General features: G+C 41.1%; 1 protein-coding gene across 6 annotated transcripts in view; it reads right to left on the bottom strand.

The window, feature by feature from the left end:
• Nucleotides 1-389: 389 nt before the first annotated feature.
• OSBPL9 (oxysterol binding protein like 9) overlaps nt 390-20,163 on the bottom strand; it is a 57,827-nt gene continuing 38,053 nt past the window's right edge. For 4 of the 6 annotated variants that reach the window (XM_071436717.1, XM_071436718.1, XM_071436721.1 and 1 more), the window contains 18 exons: nt 17,601-17,630; nt 16,722-16,772; nt 12,487-12,525; nt 9,472-9,565; nt 8,804-8,905; nt 8,196-8,355; nt 7,411-7,523; nt 7,025-7,143; nt 5,623-5,708; nt 5,222-5,390; nt 4,132-4,216; nt 3,759-3,869; nt 3,304-3,367; nt 3,049-3,189; nt 2,130-2,208; nt 1,715-1,806; nt 1,201-1,336; nt 390-1,104 (listed from right to left, as the gene is read on the bottom strand). In XM_071436717.1, coding sequence (XP_071292818.1) covers nt 1,030-1,104; nt 1,201-1,336; nt 1,715-1,806; nt 2,130-2,208; nt 3,049-3,189; nt 3,304-3,367; nt 3,759-3,869; nt 4,132-4,216; nt 5,222-5,390; nt 5,623-5,708; nt 7,025-7,143; nt 7,411-7,523; nt 8,196-8,355; nt 8,804-8,905; nt 9,472-9,565; nt 12,487-12,525; nt 16,722-16,772; nt 17,601-17,630 — 1,746 coding nt within the window. In that variant the 3' untranslated portion in view covers nt 390-1,029. The remainder of the gene's footprint in view (nt 1,105-1,200; nt 1,337-1,714; nt 1,807-2,129; nt 2,209-3,048; nt 3,190-3,303; nt 3,368-3,758; nt 3,870-4,131; nt 4,217-5,221; nt 5,391-5,622; nt 5,709-7,024; nt 7,144-7,410; nt 7,524-8,195; nt 8,356-8,803; nt 8,906-9,471; nt 9,566-12,486; nt 12,526-16,721; nt 16,773-17,600; nt 17,631-20,163) is intronic. The other 2 variants (XR_011680644.1, XM_071436719.1) reach the window with 2 other exon arrangements.

Below are 20,163 nucleotides of genomic sequence, written 5' to 3'. Positions count from 1 at the left end.
GGAGGGGGAGAAAAGCCCAAGGCTTCCATCTCACACTGCTTTTTTAGTTTTTCTGTATGTGCAACAGAGACAAAATTAAGATGAAATTAAATAAAAGCTAGACTTAACTGTGGAGAGAAAAGTAGTTTGATTGCTACATCTAGCTACTTACTCAATCATTATTAACTGTAGCAAAAGCACACAATGCAGAGGTTCTTGATGTGCTGGCAAGGCTGGGTGTAGAGTCCAGAAAACTTCTCCTGTGGATGCTGCAGATGCTCATTTTGCTACTTCATGAACTACTTTAGGAAGTAGGTTTAGCTAGCTGCAAGGATTATTCCAGTGGAAAAACAAATACCTCTAATACATTTCACATAATTAATTTATCATGACTCAACTGGAAAACAGTCTTCCTGCAAAGGTTTATTATGAAATAAATAAAAAGTCCATAAGAGAAGTTTGAAAAATCTATTTTATGAAGCTTTAAGATGCATTGGGTAGAATTATCTATGGTTACATTTCAATCTCAAAATAACAGTTATTTTGGGCAAGACACTGAAATGCCAAAAGATTTGATTATCATACAGGTGGAAGATAACATTGATGTAGCATTTTCTAACAAATTGTCCCATCAGAGGAATCCTCATATTTACACGTTGCTAACATCAGCGAGATTTAAATGACACCTTGCATTTTGTTCCTTGCTTTTTAAATATGTAGGACCCAGGATTATGATGCAACTGCTCCCAGCGCCGTGGCCTTCACAGTGGTTACACAGTGTGTGTGCCCCAGGGCCTGAGCCTGGCCACTGCCACCAGAGCCAGTCCCTGCCCGGAGCTGCTCAGCCTCTCGTGAATTGCTTTGTCTGTCTCAGTAAGTCCAGTATCCCTGAGAAAGGAACCGCTGCAGCTGCAGGAGGGCCGGGGCTGGGCCTGGGATCATCACTGCGGCTGTGGGCTCAGCTGCCAGCCCTGCCCTGCCCTGCCCAGGCTCCAGGGTGGGCTCAGCTGCCAGCCCTGCCCTGCCCAGCCCAGGCCAGGCCTCACCCCCTCAGTGCTTGCTGGCAGCGAGGCGCTTCAGCAGCGGCTCATCATAGACCCAGCACTCCCCGTCCTCGTGGAATAACTGCAAAGGAATAACCACACGTGAGCTTTTTGTGACTCCAGAAAGGAAAAAAGGCCACAGGCTGAGCTTCATTCGCCCTGCTGGAATAAAGCTCACCCTCGTTTCCCAGGAGGTCTCGTTCTCCTTCCTGGCCCTGGCCTCGGCTCTCTGCCGCTCCTCAAGCGCGTGCTTGGCCGCCGTGGCTGCGTCGATGTCTCGGATCTTCAGGTTGTAGGTGACATCCTTCCATAAGCTTCAAAGAGAAAGGCAAGGGAGACTTTTATGGGAGCAGAGTGCTACAAGTTGGAGACACAGCAGCGAATAAAGGCAGATCACAGGTTAGAGAAAGGGCAGAAAAGCCCTCAGGATATTTGAGATTTGTGCTGTTATGGCAGGAGGGAAGAGGTTGTGGTGGAGCTCTCCAGACCTCCCTGAATATTTGATCCCGATTAGGATGTGACTGAGAACTCCAGGTATCCTTTTGCCCCTTACATCCCCAGCCTGCCTGTACCTGGGCTCAGGGTGAGCAGAGCATGCAGTGCTTGGATCAGTGCAGCCTTAGTCCCTGTACTGCAAACTGGAGTCGAACTAAAATAAAACCTTAATGTTCCCAGTAAACTGAAGTTCTTACCAGCGAGACTCAAAGTCGTCTTGGTCCTCCAATTTCCTTACCTTCTTCTTTATTGTAGGCATTTTCTTGGTATCTATAAAGACAGCATTCTCCTGGAGTGGAAGATGAAAAAGACCTACTCAGTTCTTTAGCTAGACTTCAGATTTTCTACACTCTAGTGCACTGGTTAGCAGCAAATACATGAAACATGGTAATTCTTCAGATTCTCTTGTATAGAAATCAAGTTTCCTTAAAAATAAATGAACAAGTTTTATCCCCAGTTCAGCATTCATTTGGACAGCCTCATAGGAGGTTCCAACTATTAATGTTTGTTTAAAATAAAATCCCAAGCCTACAAAACCACCCCAAACCCCCCTTTCTAAGTACAATCTTGTATTTCTGATGAAAAGAGAAAAAAGAAAGCAAGCTGTGTTACCCCTGTGGAGTACTTTGCATACATGACCCCATTCCATTCTCCTTCAATGGAGCAGAAGGGTTTCTTGTCATTTGGAGAACTAAAGAGAAACAAACAGTCATTTCTCAGCTGTATTACAGCAACTGAAAAATCCTAAAGGATCAAAACTTGGTCTTCTGTACAGCCTGGTTCATATCAGCCAAAGAGCCCCTGCCCAGCACAGCAGAGGAGGGCTCTGTTCACAAGGGGGCAGTTTGGCATGAGTGAGTTACATAAACCTTCACTGGAAGCACTGATCAGGGTAAACCAGGCCTTGCCCGAGGGCTGGATCTGCATTTAGAGTTTAGGAAAGCAGTTACAGGCCTTCCACACAGATTTAGGGTGGTGAGTTTAAGCTTAAAAAAGTTTCCAGGGAAACACAAGACACCAGTTTTTAAATGGCATCTATCAATGTGTCAATGGTTTAAAACCAGGTTAAACCTCATTTTGTCAGCATCCACTTGCTGGCATCACAGCACATCTCCAAATACAATGGGAATCTCCACTGAATTCTCTGTGCTGGGTATGTGCACAAGGTTTAACCAAAATCCACAAAACCACAGGTAAAAATAAGTGAAGTTTGCAACTGACACTATGAGCAGTATCCCAGGCTTGCTGCAGTATTTGTTTTTGTAGGAAAGGTAATGATGGAGTCACTTCTGATAATTCAGGACAGCAAAGTTCCCTTTGGGAACCAGCTGAGGATGTTTTCAAGCAGCACAAAGTGGGACAGAGGCCTGTGCAGCTTCCTCTCACAAACCTGGCAATAAAATTCTATGACAGGTAATGATGAGCTAAGTTCTTCTGGCTGTTTCTGCTTCAGCATTTTACACTCTTGACTGTCTTGTTAAAGCTGTTGGCATTTCAGGAAGGGAAAAGTAGATTGAAGGAAGCTGCTTACAAAATTTCAGCTGTAATTCTGTGCTTCTTTCCTCCATAAAATGGTTTTGTGTGGAAGACAATGGAAGCATTGTAACCTGTCTTTGAGCAATTGATGCTGCACTCCCCCCCAAGCTCTATCCATGGCACAGTGAGAATAGACCTGCAATTAGAAACACAGAAATGCACATCATGATAAGCTCTTGACCCATAAATACTAAGCATGAAATATTACAAGGCATTAAAAATGAAAATAACAATTAGAATATCTACTTGCCTTCCATAGCCATTAGGAAAAGTCAAAATATAGTGTTCATCATGATCTAGGCATGTAACACACCCTGTTAAAGAAAAATACAAATAGATTTGAAAAACATTAAGCAAAACTTCTACAGAACTTTCCATAATGATCTCATGAAATATGCCATTAAAACCAGGTGCCATGAAAAGGAAAGGTGGAGGAGCTCCATTTTTAATGGATGCTGAGAATGCCCAGCTTCTGGAGGAGGCAGGGATGGCTGTAATTTGGGAAAAACTGGGCCCTAGGTGTTTTCAGCACACAGAGAGTGTGGAAGGAATCTCTAATTCAGATACATAAGCTCCAGTTACATAAATTCAACAACTGCTTACATTTAGTACCATGACATAGAATAATTTACATTAATTATTTAATGAAAAATCCTAGTTGCAGAATTTAATTTCTCCTCTGCTGCTCAGTTGACACACACATACCTTGCCCTATGTTATGAACCCCAATAGACATTCCTAGGAATTTGGACTTGGTCCATATGTGAGCATTGAACTGTATCCTCTTGCTAAAACACTCTGCATAAAATGCTGAAACTGAAAAGAAAGGCAGGTATTAAAAACAGCAGCACAGGACATTGATACCTTTGTTCCCAAATTCATTCACTGGGAAATACCCAGGTGCCTCACACTTAATGTGTAACAGAGTTTGCAGTTTCACACAAAAGCAGTTTAAAATTTTTCAGTCTTTATAAATATTCAGCTTTTAAATCTGGAGACAAAGTGTAAATCCAGGATTGAAACCAAGAGCTGATTTTACTGTCCCCCCTCTCCTGGCAAAGGTGTTGTCACAACTTACTTGGAGGGTGGTGAGAGACCTGCTCTGCCACAAAGGTGACGTTGCTTTTGCTGACCCAGGGGACTGGTCCTTCAGAGACTGGCTCCTGTGGGACAGGCAGAGCACTGCATCACTCACACTGCCTAACAACACTGCAAGCTTCCCTGAGAGCTGCCTCCCTCTCTAAAGGCTTCTAGAAATGTACTGCAGGACTCCTTAGTCCTGGAACTATGATCCTTTCTAAAGGATCTACTCTCTTATTGTTAAGTATAAATGTCTTTGTTTTAATTGTCTCCAGATAAAACAGTCAAACTGAAAGACTCATGGAGAAACCCAATTACAAAATAAATAATGTTTAAGTGGCAGAAACAGTTTTTGCTTTTACTTCTGAAAAAGTCTGATCTGCACATTAATAATCAGATCAGATTCCACGTACCACAAAACCATAAACTAATATTTATTTCCCGTGGCATAGAATGCAAAGTGTAGTTAATTCATGGTTAGAAGCAGTGGAAGCCCAAATACAACACTGCCTTTATGCCAGCAAATTGGAGTGCAAACATTCACCTCAGAAACAAGATTTCAGCAAACAGATCAGTGGGAAGCAAAGGAAATGGGAAAAAGTCATGGCTTATACCCAAATAATCACATTGACTTGGATGCATTACCCCGGGGCTACATGAAGCACCTCACAACAGCACTTTCCACACCATCACTGGCAACTTCCTCAGGCAAGAGGCCCAAATGAGGTGCCAGAAAAGAAAAACAACAAAAAAATCCCTCTGGGCTGCACTGGTTTAGAAAGTAAAGGAAAAAATAAGAACTTTGGGAATAATCAAATTTATAATTCATGCTATGAAACAGTTCAGGGAAAAAGGACACTTTTCAGCATGTCAAGTGATTCTTTAAAAAACAATAAATTTTGTTATGCCAGATTTATACTTCTGTCAAAAGATAACAAGGAGGGATGGGGAGAATTGGTTAAGAAATTGCTACAGTTTGTTGATTTGCTACTTAACCACAGCTTAATCCTTTTCAGGCAGTGACTTCACAAAATTTTGGGTTGCATCTCTGCATTGTGGGCTCCAAAAAACCACCACAAGAAACTCACCATGTCATCCTCAGTGCCAGGCAGCACCCAGTGGCAGCGGAAGATCTCCCCCAGAATGGGATTGTAAGGCTTCTTAGCAACTGAGCCTTTCCTTCCTGCATGGAAAGCTGAGAGGTACCACTTAACCACCTGAACCATCCTCTCCTTGGGATCCTTCTGGTCACTAATGCTACAGAGAGAGAGAAAAAGGACAGGCAGAGTGAAATATAAGCAGGGACCTTGGATACGGGAAACTTTAATGGGTGGTTGTTTTACAACTACAAGTTTGGCTGATTTGACTGTTTTTTGAAGTTTCAACCAAAATCCAAGCAATATTCTTCAAAACTACCAACTTGTGGCAGCCCACAAGGGCCATAAGCAGCATGAGAAGCAGTGAATGCTCCAGCTCCCAAGTCAAATACCTGACAAACAAGTCCGGGTGTGCAAAGAAGTCAGCGTACATTTCCAACAGGGACCTCCTTTCCAGGATAAATGTTGGGAGAACCACCTGAGTGAAGGAAAACAACTCATCCAGCTGAAGGTATTTCAATATCCTGTACAAAAGCCAAGTGTGAACAGCAAACAGAGCAGCCACAGCATTGTGTGTGCTCAGCTGACTGTGAGCCTGAGCTCACCAATGAGTTCTGACACATGCAGGTCAGTTGGCACCTTCTCCAAACCCCAAGGTTTAACAGGAACAGTCTCATCCTACATGGATTCTAGTCCCACTTAGATAGAGCACATCAAAAGCTGCTCTGAATTCCAGTTTCTCTGCTGATTTAATTCCACCTCTGTGAACACTGTCAATTTTCAGTTACAAACACTCACAGTCCCACCCTGCTGCATGTCTCATCAAGATCAAGGTTAAGCTTTTCCCTACTACTTCCCAAAGGCCCATCCTCATGGATCTGCTCAGTGTGATCCACCCTCAATTACTGTTGCTGACAAGGTACATGCTCACAAAGATTCCTGGCAGCCTGATTTGAGATCAGTAATTTTCAGCTACCCCAGGAATTCCCAGAACAGACACAGTTTGGATCAATTCCTATTCAGAACTGCCAGAAACCTTGAGCTGTTTGCTTGTGAGCTGCTGCCCATCACTGCCCCAGAAAAGTGATATCTTTTTATTATCTCCTGTTCATTCCAGGCTGGACAGTTCAATTCATCCACTTAAGGAAACTTTAGGATAAGGATTGATCTCCCCTGTCCTTTCTCACTCTGGAATGACTTCTTTAAATTTATCCAAGCTGCCTGGAAAGACCAACACCTTCAGAATGCTGCTCACTGAGCCTCCAGACAGACACCAGCATGAATCTCACCCATGAAGGACCCAACCCTTTCCTTGCCAGACCTAAGTGTAGCATTTCAAAATACACAGGCAATTTATTTACTCATTAAGATCCCAACTAAGCCAAGCTTTTCACCATATGGTTACAATTCTCCCTTTCACTTTATGTTTTATTGAATGCCACCATATCTTGGGATCTTGGAGCTCTTTGTTCTAGGAAAATAAAGACAGGAGTAACATTTCAGCATTCTCCCTGTGCCAGCTTCACAAGCACTCCAAGAATTAGGTTCAAAGAGAACAAACAGCTACTTTCCATAGCAAACTATTTTCCCAAACAGATTTTAGCATCTGCATATACTTATTCTGCAGTTACCCTTCCCCTTCCAGTAAGAACTCCAATTCAAAAACACCATGCTAAAGAGATTACAGCTTCACCAGCTCTTAGAACAAATATGTAGTTAAATGATTCAACATTTTTTTACCCAGAACTCTGGGTTTACTGCCCCTCCCATCCCCATGAAGAGCAGCAAGTTTACCTTGGTGAGGTCCATGCCTAATCTCACTTGTGACAAGAGATGCATGATAACACTTTTGTGCTCCTCCACCGACTCTCCCTCCCCATCATCTTCTCGATCGTCAGGAGGATCAAAGAGATCTGAAAGACCAAATAAATGGCTTTTGTTTTCCTCCAAACCTTCAAAACCAGACTGGATTTCATTAGCATATATGTAAAAAAAATACAGATTTTAAATCCTACCATTCAGCAATCTTCCATTAGTAAAGAAACAGTAGATAAACCCATAAGTACCTTGCCATACACATACACACACATATATAACAAAACCCCTGCATCTATTGACCCAGTTTACACACAGATGAACAATCAATAGCTCCTTACTGAAAGTTGACACAGGCCACTTACCAGCATCATTTGTGCCATTAGACATGGAAGAATTGAGGGACTCTGTGGTATCTGGACGTTTCAGGCTGCTGCCTGTGCTGCTCCGAGTCAGGACTGCAGCAGACCCTGAAGAACTACAGAGACTAATAAATTCTCACAATTCAAATTAAGTAATTTCAGACCAAATTATTGTCATTTGATATTCACAGACAGGGAATTTAGTGATAGACATCAATAATTGTGCAGTGGCAGACATTAAGACACATGGTGCATGCTAATTCACAGAAAGCTCAGAATGGATTGCAGCTGAAGGAATGGGACAGCCTGCAGCCTCAGATAACTCATGAAGGCAGAAAACATCTGACTAATCCCTCTTTGCAATGTGTAGCATCTCTTAAAATTAATGTTTCAATTAATAAAAAATGAAGAGTAAATAGAGATTTTGGGAAAAGGGTGCCAACTTCAAAGAGTATCTTTTAGCAAATGTGTGAAGGAATTGGTCACTTAGCAAGGGCTGCAGCAAATGCTTGTGAAATGCACCATGGACTCAGAATACAGCTCTGGGCTGGGGGCTTCCAAAGCTTGGTTTGTTAGAGTTTGTGAACACACATCTGATGGAATGGGAAAGAGGAGAGGAAGAAACTGCCTCTGTATTTGTGTCTGTGGCTGAGGGCAGGGGTAATCTCACTCTGTTACACCAAGTGGCTTTTTGACCTCCCCCACCTTTTTAAAGCAATTCCTGCAAGCAGACAAGGCATGGCCTTGGAGATACAGACTGCACACAGTGCACACTGGCAGCTACTTACTCCATGCATCTCTTTGGGGAAGAACTGCTCTGGTAGAACTCATCAGCATCATAGAACTCATCCTCACTGCTTGAGTAAGAAAAATCTGGGACTGTATTTGGAGACAGGTTGACATGGCTTGGAGAGGTGAGACTGCTGCTAGGTGCTGACTGCCCACTCCCTGTGGAGTATTAAAAATTACAGAAACAATAGAAATGAATTCTTTCAAAATCTACTTAAACAAGAATTGTTCAAATCAATAAAGGCTGATATAAACTCAGAAGAGGAAAGTACAAAATTAAAAGCAATAATTAGGCAGGTTCATAAAGAGTTTAACAGTTGACAAAAGGAAAGTCACAAGGAAAATGAAGAGCACAGAACACCAGTAAAGTTTAAGGGACATGTTTTCTCAGTTACTGCAGGACTGCAATGCTGGGGAGACAAAGGGAAGCTGGTAAAACTCGTGCATATTGTGTACATATGGTGAGGAGAAAGAGCAGCATTACTGGTTTTAACAAAACACTGCAATTGGTGTTGATCAAAAGCAAGATGCAGGCCAATAATATTGTTGTTTTAATGACTAATTCCAGGGTTTCTTGTGTTTCAAGAGAAGTTACCCAGAACTGTACCTGTACTGTTTGGTGTTGGAGTCTGGTTCCCCAGCGATGCTACCACAGGTCCCACTGGCAAAGAGGAGGGTCTCTGCTCTGACTTGCACAGCTGAGCAGGTTCTAGGGGAGATTTTGACATGTGAACCCCAAAATTCAGAAGGAGATTCCACATTATTTCACCTCACCTCCAAAAATCAAATCATTTTCTACAAAAGCCATACCTAGGTCCTTTTTTTATTAACCAAGGATGGCATCTAAAAAAACCTGCAGTTGTTTAGCTAGAAAGCATTTGCCTTTTCTGAAAGTTATAGTTTCATTTTTTAAAAAGACTGTTAGAAATGCAAACCAGTAACTGAGAGTAAATAAAACAAATCAGCTCATCCCCAGAACCAGGCTGGTGAGAATTCTCTGTGCCTCCTGCTCCTGTTCAGCCCCTCTGAGCTGAGTGTGCAGTCACTGCTCTGGGTGGCTGTCCCCAGCCCACCTGGCAGTGTCACAGCTGGAAGGGGCTGTCCCCAGCCTACCTGGCAGTGTCACAGCCTGGAAGGGGCTGTCCCCAGCCTATCTGGCAGTGTCACAGCCTGGGAGGGGCTGTCCCCAGCCCAGCTGGCAGTGTCACAGCTGGAAGGGGCTGTCCCCAGCCTACCTGGCAGTGTCACAGCTGGAAGGGGCTGTCCCCAGCCTACCTGGCAGTGTCACAGCCTGGGAGGGCATGGTGCTGATCCCTGATGGCTCCAAGGGGCTGGGCTGATACACGGCGTCCACGGGGTTGATGGTGCTCTAGGCAAGAAAAAGAAAACCACATTATTTTTTTTCCCCTCAATTAAAACAAAATAAAGCATAGATAGCAAGAACATTGTGAGCATGAGAAATGCCCAAATGCAAGAGAGTGAATTCCTGAGAGAGGAAGTAAAACACAAATTGACAGTTGAGGACATGAGAAATACTTTTGAGGTGGGAATATTTTGATTCTTTACAGAGACTGCACAATAAATTGGATTTGATGCAGATTTGAAGCGTCCTATAAAGAATTCCTATTTCAGGTTCTTGCTTCTGGTATGCCACCCAATGTCCATTAATTAATAATGCATGCAAAGAGTGGAAAGTTAGATGCAAATTATCTGGCCAAAATAAGAATAGGTAATCAGTATTTAAAAAAAAAAAATCTCAAAAATTCATTTTGCAGATCAACCCATAAATCAAAACAAGAATCATCAGCAAGCTTAGAGCCATGAAGCAGCTTTGTTGGCAAAATTCTTCCCAAAGCAAGCTGACAGTGCTCAGTGCAGCTCAGGAGAGGACATCTCAACCTATTTCTGAAGGTGGCCACTTGGAAAATGAAGCACCAGGTCCATTCAATGCTCCCAAAAGTCACTGACTTCACTTGATGTCCTTGGCTTTTATGCATCAAGACCCTTGGAAATCTGAACTGCCCTGTCTTTAACCCAAAATATCACCTAAGCACTGTTTGTTATTTATGTTTACACACAACCAGCTGAACTTCTTGGTTGTTGAGTAAAAGGCATATAAACTCTCTTCCAAGCACCTTGCAATTTAAATGCCTCATCTATCAGAACTATGAAAATTTTTGCTCAGTTTGCTCAGAAATTCAGTCAGTATGTTCATCCCTATCCTCTTTTTTACACCAGTATTTAAAAGAAGTGTCTACAACTGTTCTCCTCTACCTTTAGTCCATTCATTTCTATTTGCATTCAGACTGAGGGAAACAGGCTCATTTTAACCTTCTTCCCATTTTCCTACTAAAGGCACATTCCTTTCCTGCCTTCTTTCCCAGTTACCTGAAATTCAGACCTTTATCCTACATTTGAATGTTGGGACAATGCTCTCAGACACATGGTGTGGTTCCTGGGGCTGTCCTGTGCAGAGCCAGGAGCTGGAGCACTATGATCCCTGGGGATCCCTTTCAACTCAGGACACTGTATGACTCTAAAAATCAGTGAAAAGTTCTATTATTTTTTTTTAATAGCACAGGATTTCTTTAACTAAAAAAAGAACAATTATTCTCTGCTTATCACTAAAAAAAAATCTCCATTAAAAACATCCATAAAAGTAGCACTCTAAAGTTCCACTGGCTTTACTACTCAGTATACAAATAATCCAGTACAGGTGCTATTACTCCACTGCATTCCAGCATAAAGGCAATGTCCTTTACCCAGTACTTCACCTCCCTGTGGAATCATGTGTTCAACACAAGAAGGTCCCTGTCCCACAGAGTTCACAGTTTAAAATGATGATCCCATCTTAAGAGTTAAGATTTAAAACCCAAGATGGCTCTATGATACACAGGATGCTGTTGCTACCCACATCTCCTTTATTTTTTAGGGAAACTAATAATCCACATGATACAGAGCACTGGTATGATAAAGAAAGAACAAAGTAACTCTGATTTTGTATTGAGGGCTGTAACCTCATCCTTAAACAATTCTCCATACTGCACCAAGAGCTGGAGTTTCATGTTGGATATTTTGAGGGATGCCTTCACGAGCTAGAAACAGCTGAAGGCAGACCTGAAAGTTTCCTGCTCTGAGTTTAATTACAATTGAATAACAATTACACAGAAACAAGACTCATCCCACCATGGCAGCAGCCAATGATTGTATTTCTGCCTAAGTTTAAAGTGAAATCCTGACCTTTAGCCCGAGGTGATGCTGACCTCCCCAGCAACACAATTTTAGGCTTCACAATCACTGACCCACAGTTAATATATCCTTACAGAAATATTTCATCCTCCCCAGTACAGGCCAGCCTACAGATAGTGAGATCAGTGGCTAATCAAATTCAGACTAAGCTGCAATATCTCTATGCAGTTTCTGAGTTGCAGCCCAGATGTGCAGGTCACTGTGCCTGTGGAAGTGCCTTCCTGCACAGCTTCTCCTTTCCAGGGACATCACACAAGCTGTTCCCTCCCACCAAGATCTGAATTATGTTCCATCTGCAGGGCACATAATAATTCACCTTATTTATGATAAGCACAAAAGTGAAATATGCATGTGCATCTTTAGTCCAAGGTTCACACCAGAAAATCCAACTGCTAAATCTGTTTGTAGTGGACAAACAACCAAGGCCTGGGAATCACTGGCAGCTCTAATGAAAACACATCAGGATTTTTAGAATTTTTACTGAAACCAATCTCCTATTAAAAGTATCTGAAATGTACTCAAGTGACAAAAAAAAAGAACAAAGAAAGAGAAACCACGTGTGACCAAAACCAAAAATGACAGAAGTTACATTAAAAATGCAGCAGTTCTATTAAAGAAGAAACATTGCTTAGACAGACATTACACAACTCTGCATCAAAGGAGCAGCACTGTAGAAAAGACAAACTACTGGAAGCACACGGAGAGCAGATCTATTTCCTACACAAAGACACTTCAGACAGAACACAGAACTATTTCTATGCCATAATTTCCCTTTCATCTGTTCACATGGCAGATTTTTATCTAAGTGTTCAGTCACAACACTGCTGCCCAAGACACTCCACACAAAAGTGACCACTCTATCTTCTAAAGACAAGGGTTAGCCAACCTCAGGAGCTAAGGACTCAACAGGAATTTTAACAAGACACTGGAAGCAGTAAATTAGAGAAAGGAAGAAGCATGTTGCAAAGTGAGTGGAAATTCAGGTCTCTGTTCACATGTTCTGCAGAATTAAAAGGAGATAAAGATTAGATTTAAACTTACTATAAGTCCATTTGCGTGCTTCTCCTCATTATTTTGGTCCTTAAGGAAAAAATGTTAAAAATATCAACATAACAATCTTGCATGACTTATCAGTTCTGTGCTAAGTGAGAACAGTGAGTTTCCCTCAGGAATGTTCACATTTCCAGCCATAAAATGTTCCTCATCATGTGAGACAGTAACTGAACTTGGAGGACACAATTCCACTCACAGTCCCTGCACCTCTGAGGATCAGCATTTTCTGAGGGCCTGTCCACATGAGTGCAGACCATCTTAAAAATATCCTTTCTGTACTGCAGAGTGCAGGTCTGCTTTATAATGTGGGTGCTCCCCAAATACCTAGGAGCTCCCCTAAATATGCTCTGCAGCTCCTATAAGTCCCTGAAAAATGAAGTCCTCAGCTTCTGTGATTAACACACAAAAAAGGGAGAGGCTTAAGTTGAAAGGTTTCAGCTTTTGTTTTTTGGCATCCACTATATTTTAAAATGCTTTAAGATCATTCACTAGCTCAGATTCTGTTTTTTTTTGCCCAGAAGCATAAGTGAAAGAGCAGGCAATGTAAAAAACATCTGTCCTCAGGGGAATGGCACGAGCAGCAGACCAGTTAATGCCAGGCTGAGCCAGCACAGTCTGAGCACTGAACACCACCAGCATAAATTCTACTGAACACTAAGCCAAACCTCTTCCCTTCTGCTGCCAAGTTCATATCAGTCAGTACATCAACCCATAACCTTATCCAGTGTGAACCTCAAAACCTGTCTGCAGAGTATTCCCCTGGATTTCCAGTTACATTTGAAAGGAACAAGAAAAAAAAAAAAGCTGTAAGAAGTATAAAGAAAATTGGCACATATTTATGTTTTGATACTTAATACATCCTTCCTTAGCTTATACAGTTGGCAACAGGCTGAACAAATTTCATCTCTGCTAGTTGACATTTTTCAAGTCTGGCTTTCCATGATAAAAAGAACACCAAGGACAAAAAGTTCCACTGGGTTGCAAATTTACAAAACACATAATTTTTTTCCCCAACACAAAAAAACCCCCATGTTGTGTCCATAATCTTAAGACCTAAGATAGAAAGCACAAAGATGCTGCAGGAGCACTGGCTGATGCTTGCTCTCCCACCTCAGTAATGCACCAGGAGCAGCATCAGTGAGGGAAGGAAGGCAGAAATTCCACAAAACTGGGCAGGCAAGACTGCCAGAAATGGAGTGGAAAAGAGAAGGGAAGGATGCAAAACTAAATATCTAAATTATAAAAGGTACTTCATAACACATATATAACATATATTTCTAATGCTGAGTTTTACCACATCACTGGCAGAACATTTCTTGTTTTTTACACCACACACATCAGCAGGGTTGGACATCTTCAGCTGCCACACACACAAAGGGGACAACACAGGCCAAATGCTCCACCTTTTTTTTATTGTGTATATTATTTTGCTCCCACTTTGTTTATTTTGACTGCTTTTTGATAAGCAATGAATGTATTATGACATATTCCTGCTTAGCTGGTATTTAGTTCATTATTTTGGAAATGCCATGAGTCACTTCAGTATGAGTGGTGTAATTACAGACTATTTACCAGCAAGTTTAATGAAAATTTAACTGCCCAAATATTAACACAGGTAAAACTCCATGAAACAGAACAACTGAACACAATTAAAAAAAGAAACAAAAGAAAACCCCAACAAACAAAAGTCCAGATTTGCCTCAATATTCCAAATAATCAACATAATAAATGGTCATGTGTTGGAAACAGAGTTCTAAGTATGGAGAGAAGTGGTAACACTATCAAGGTACAGATTGGCAAATCTGTCTGCTAATGAGAAAGGCACTGCAAAAGTAAAGTAAAGTAAAGTAAAAGGAAGTAAAAATGGGGTGCAGGGTGGTGTTAAGATGATTTCCTTTCAGCAGTGTCAGCAGCCATACCTGCCCTACAGATTTGGGAAAAAAACCCTGCAGAATCTTAAAAGGTCTCTAATGGAGAGCACAAAGCCACAGCCAGGCCCAGCACATTTTTACACAGAGATTGCATCATACACAAGCAACTTGCAGAACTCTGGGGAAAAAAAAACTCCAAACCCCTTTGTATTATAAATTTTCCACAGCAGTAGGAAATCAAGGATGCTAACACAGTTAATGGAAAAGGTGTGGGGGAAAGGAAGACAGAATTCCCTGCAGTTAAAAAGTACAGTTGCCTGAGAGACAAAGAAGGTGAAGAAATGAAGCAGGAAAGAGGTTATTAAAGTACTGGGAAATTTTTTTTCACTATATGTGGATCAACATCTTGCAATTAGCTGTGCATAAGGCACCCCTTTAACCCACCTTGTCTTCAACAGCTCCAAAAGAGCTTCAGATTTGGTTTAGCAAATAACCAAAACAATAAACCCCCACTCCTTGGTGGATAAACTGACCTGTTTACACTGGTTAATATTTAGTGGTACTGAAAGAAGGACTTCAAGGTCTGATTTAGTGCAACAAAAAGCAACTGTCAGCACCTTTGGGGGACTCAAATTCCACGTGCCTTTACACTCCCATGGCAGCTGGAGCAGTGAAGTACTGAACCTGACCTAAAGGACTGCATCTGCCACTCCCAGCTTTGTCCATCACCTGTAAGTCACCTAAAGAACTTCAAAATATGCTTTAGCATCAGCACAGGTGGTCACATTTGTCTGACTCCCAATGAACTCAGAGCAGGATTTGATATTCACCAGAAACAAGAAAGATAACCCAGTTACCAGCTCTGATCAACAGCCTGAAAAGCAGATTATAACTCTGCAATTTCACATTTGCTAATTACATAGCAGAGATTTTGAAAAAGAGTAAAATTTCATAGGAATTAAACCCCTGTGAAAATATGAACTACTAAATACATTTATACAGTAATTAAGAAAAAATGAGCTAGTAATTCCTTGCAGTTTGTCCAACAGCTTCCTCAATACAGCAAATCACATCTAGATAAGAAAATCAGCATATTACCATCTAACCTATCTACAACTGACTCCATCAAATCCCTAAAAAACGACATTGTCAGTATTGCCTGCTGACTTCACTGTGCTAAAACACCTCTAAATATACCCAGGACTAAATAACAGCAAATTAAATACTGAAAGGCTTTTCTTGTTGGCACTACAGTGAAGGATTGAAGTAGCTTCACTGCATGGTAAATAAAAACTGTCCTAGCTCCAAATTCATGTGGCACAAAACTATTTCAATGTTTCAACCCTAGTGCTTGTAACAAGTTTTGGTTTTGTACAAACCTGTTAATTAACAAACAGTCTCTTCACAGATTCTTAAGTAATAGATATGAAAATTGAATTTCACAAAACATACACTGATCCTTTCAGTGAATGACTTTGGATCCTGTAAGAGTCTAAATACTTCAACTTTCATTGCACCCAGAATTTTGTACAACATATCTGGCATCTAAAATGAACACTAACAGCAGTCTTGCATTTCCAAAGCCACAAAAAAATAGTTGATCCAGAATTACAGGGAAAAAAAACAATCGAGGAGCCCACACCTGTATCTGGATAAATCAGAATGTGTTCTGAGTAGATCAGCCTGAAATTCTGAAAATATCTTTATTTCTTTGCAAAATATCACCTCCCTCCACTTTGGTCACAAGATACAGATCAGCAGTTCATAATTCACATATACTAAATAAAGAATGTTAAACCTGTAAGGGCAGAATCTGACAAATAGTAAATCCAGAACTCCCCAGATTTTAAAATCCAATGAAACATGCAGGTGAAAAGCATAAGTGCATTATCCACACTGCATTCTCAAATGAAACAATTCTAACTTCAAGAAGTTCCAACATCCTGATGAACTTCAGACCTGTGACAGACCTTGCCAAACCAGTTTCACTATTTCCATCATCCTTCTCCCCTTTTTATTTGTTAGCCACACTCTTAAATGAAGCAGAAGGAAGGGTTTTGTTAAGTTCCTGTTCTGTCAACCTGACATTTGTCTAAGTTCTTCTTTAGTCCAGTAGCAAACTCTGCAAAGGAAGTTTATCTGAAAGAAAACTCAAGCCAATGTGACTGTTACCATGGGCATTAGTAGGACTGTCTGCTGTGGAACTCAGTATTTCAGAAACTTCATTAAAATAAAAGCAGAAATCAACTTATAATTGTTTTCTTGTTCCTGGATCATTTAGAAGGCACTTTTAGGTTTCAATTAGATTAATGCTGTATCACTAAAATTCAGAATAGTTTACAGTGTACTTACTTTAGCAATCTGTAGCAACACAATGCAGTGTTTTATTGATTCTACCATGCTCTAGGAAAAGAAAAATATCACAAAAAAATTGTGTTACTATCCCTCATTATTTTGTATTTATTGGTCGCATACAATATTGGGTGTGAATTAAATGGACACTCAGTTCTGTTGAACTCCTGCTTTCCCTTCCCCATTTTTTTTTCAAGAGACAAAAGCACAGCAGCAGAAAAGTGAAGTTTCCAAAGCCACAGAGAGCATAAAGCCAGGCAGTCAGGGTGAAGTGGAGGTCAGCTCCAAACCCCCAGAGGGCTGCAGGCAGGTAAAGTATCAGGGAAGAGGGGCTCAGAGAGCTGGGCTTGTTGAATCTGCAGAGGAAAAGGCTCAGGGAGGCCTTTTCAAGGGGGATCAATATCTGACTGGGAAGGCAGGAGAGGGCAGGGCAGGACTCTTCTCACTGGGGCCCAGTGACAAGCAATGGCCACAACCAGAAATACAGGAAAAGCACCTTAAACAGAATAAAACACCTTTTATTCTTTTATGGATGATAAAACACTGGAACAGATTGTGCAGGGAAGCTGTAAAGCCTCCAGCCTTGGAGTTACTCAAAACCCAAACCAGATTTGGTCCTGAGCAACCAGGTCCAGCTGAGGGTGCTCTGAGCACAGGGTGGGACCACAGACCTGCAGAGACCCCTCCAACCTCAACTACTCCATGATTGCTGGACAGAAACCTGAACACAGCACCAGAACCAGGTTGTCTCTGCCATCACAATGTTGGACCTAATATGGATTCTCATTTTTCTGTAAAAAGGTTTTAAAAACTTCCCAAAGAAAATAAGGCGAATTTCAGAATCAATATATGAGAGTTACAAAAATTAAAGAAACTTACACTGGTTGTTTCTTTGAGACCTTCAATTTTCTGTAAAAGAAAAATCAAAACAGCGTGATTAAAGACAGAATTCCCAGCATCTGGTTTGACCTAGATACTGTATAAACACAATATTTTAATTTTAAATTGGAGGAGGGAAAAAAGCCCTAAACCAACATGTTAAAGACTATTTCCATATATAGACAATTTGCAAGACAAGACTGAAGTCAAACTGATAATTCAAGCTTAAAGATGACAAGGTTAAGAATTTCTTAACAGTGACATTTACCCATTAAAAGCTATACTTCCTTTTTGCATAACATCAACAAAAATGAAATGCAGCACGAAGATTCTAAATTCATTTTGTATCCTTATAAAGTGCACTGAATGGTGGCACATTTCAACACTATTACACCAAGTGACCATCATTCAAGCACAAGAAACATTTGCAGTTAAGCACAGCTTGAAACAAATCACAGAAAATAGCAGTGCACACGTGTTCCTGCTCTTCCTACGCCTCCAGTGAAAGTGCATCTGGAAATGTGCCTGCTGAATTTTATCTAGAAACACTGGTCCATCAAGGTTTCCTGTGTGGAACTGCACCTCAGGCATGCAGAAGGCATCTGCATGCCCTGTTCCACAGCAGTGTGACCTGGGGCAGCAGCAGATGCTTCCTGTTGATGTCCTTGGCTCTGTCTGCAGGAGGCAAAATCACTAAACTGGGCTCAGCACTGAACCTCCACTAATGCAATTACAGGAGCTCTTTGTTTTGATTAATTTGAGTGTCTCATGTGACTTGAGTCACAATCTTCTTGACTGTTGAATAATCCAAGTGTGTAAAGGATCCTTTCCCTGCACCAGGCATTGCAAGGAGAAGCCTGAAGCATAAGAACAGAACATGCAGCTATAAAAATCCACAGAAATGAACAGTCCCAATTTGTGGATTAAAAAGAAAACAAATGCAGTGACAGCCTCTCAGGCAATTCCTGGGGGGAAATTCTCAGTTATGCTCTAGATACATTTCTTATGCTCTAGATATTACTCAAGGGATGCTGTATATTTTCTTCAGGATTAAATGGCAAGAGGTGGCCAAACAGAACCCAGATTCAGCCCTTCCTACTAAAAACTGGAAACCCTGGATCATGTTTATCTAGGATATATCATATGAGGGATGTTATACCATGAAGTTATATTTACTCCTGCTGCTAGCAGAGAAACATGCCAACAGCTAAAAATCCCTTGGCTTTGTTTTTGTTTGTTTTTCACGTCTCAACGAGACTTCCAGTCTAAACTTTATCAGCACATATCCAAAAAAGCATTTTAAATATGACAGCATAGAAGTCTTGAGCCTTTTAGCCCCAAAATAGAATAGGCAATGCACCCAAGTACCCAAATCTTGTTGGATGAAAGATGATGCAGCTGAAGGAGATGATGCAGTCTCAAGGCTGTACAGCCAACTGCAGGCAGCCATCAGCAGCTTTGATCATTCTTTACTCATTTTTTCCTCCACTTGTTATAGAGTATTTACACACCAAATAAACTGAGATCTCAGTCCCTTCAGTGACATCACCTTTGCTGAAAATAAGAAAGTGACCTCAGGCCATGTGATGCAATTTAGTGAAGTTGGTTTCTCCCCACCCATGTGTAATTTTCCAAACAGTTCTCTGAGACATTGTTGTTCTTACACAGAGGTACAGACAAAAGGGTAATTTTATCAAAGATCACATGGAAGACTGAAAGGGAAAAATCCTCAAGACAAGCAGATTTCTAAGGCCTTTCAGCAAATCATAGAACCACAGTTTTTTCCTCTTTGGAAATGAATTCTTTGTGAGCTGGCCAAATTAAGCAGTGACAGGTTGCACTGATCCAGTATTTTTCACATTTGTGCTCAATGACCACCTTGCAAGAACACAGCACATGGAACTTTGATAACTTAGACAAAACTGTAAGGAAAACCATAAGCAAGTATTTTGAAGATAAAACACGTTACCAATAAAAAAAACAGAAACAAAACCCCAAACATTTACTACTAACATCTATCACAGTTTTCTCTTGTCATCATCCCTAGTCTGTGAAAAATGATGAAGATAAAATTTTAGGAAGACAGTTCCCCTGGTTTCAGTAATGAATACACATATTTTCATCTGACACATCAATTTCCTGCAGATCTACATCTGCAGAATGCAGATTTACAATTGCAGAACACAATTTGCTATATTTAATCTAATCAAACTGCAGGCTGCTGCTGAAACTACTCCCTCCACTTGCTGCTCACTGCATCTCCTTGACATCTGATTTTTTAGGAAATCACTGAGAAAGCCAATTTTTCCTCATCTAACATGATTTTTGCCTCACTCAACCATCATGTGACTACAGAGGGATCAGCTCACCCAGAGAGGCAGCAGAGCACAGAGTGGGAGCTGACTCATGGTTGAAATCTGTAAGGAGCAACCCAAATCTGTGTGCTCAGCCTTGGATTTCCTTCACAAAAAGCACTTGTTTTGAACCAAACAGCTTAAACAGGCTGCACTTGCCTCCCAAATCCTGTTAAGAAATGTCAGCTTTGTTCCAGCCTGCAAACATG

The sequence above is a fragment of the Agelaius tricolor genome, unplaced genomic scaffold (genome assembly GCF_023055355.1).
Source record: "Agelaius tricolor isolate 1412-34295 unplaced genomic scaffold, bAgeTri1.0.p SCAF_11, whole genome shotgun sequence".
NCBI lineage: Eukaryota > Metazoa > Chordata > Aves > Passeriformes > Icteridae > Agelaius > Agelaius tricolor.
This window is presented reverse-complemented; position numbering and strand designations above follow the sequence as displayed.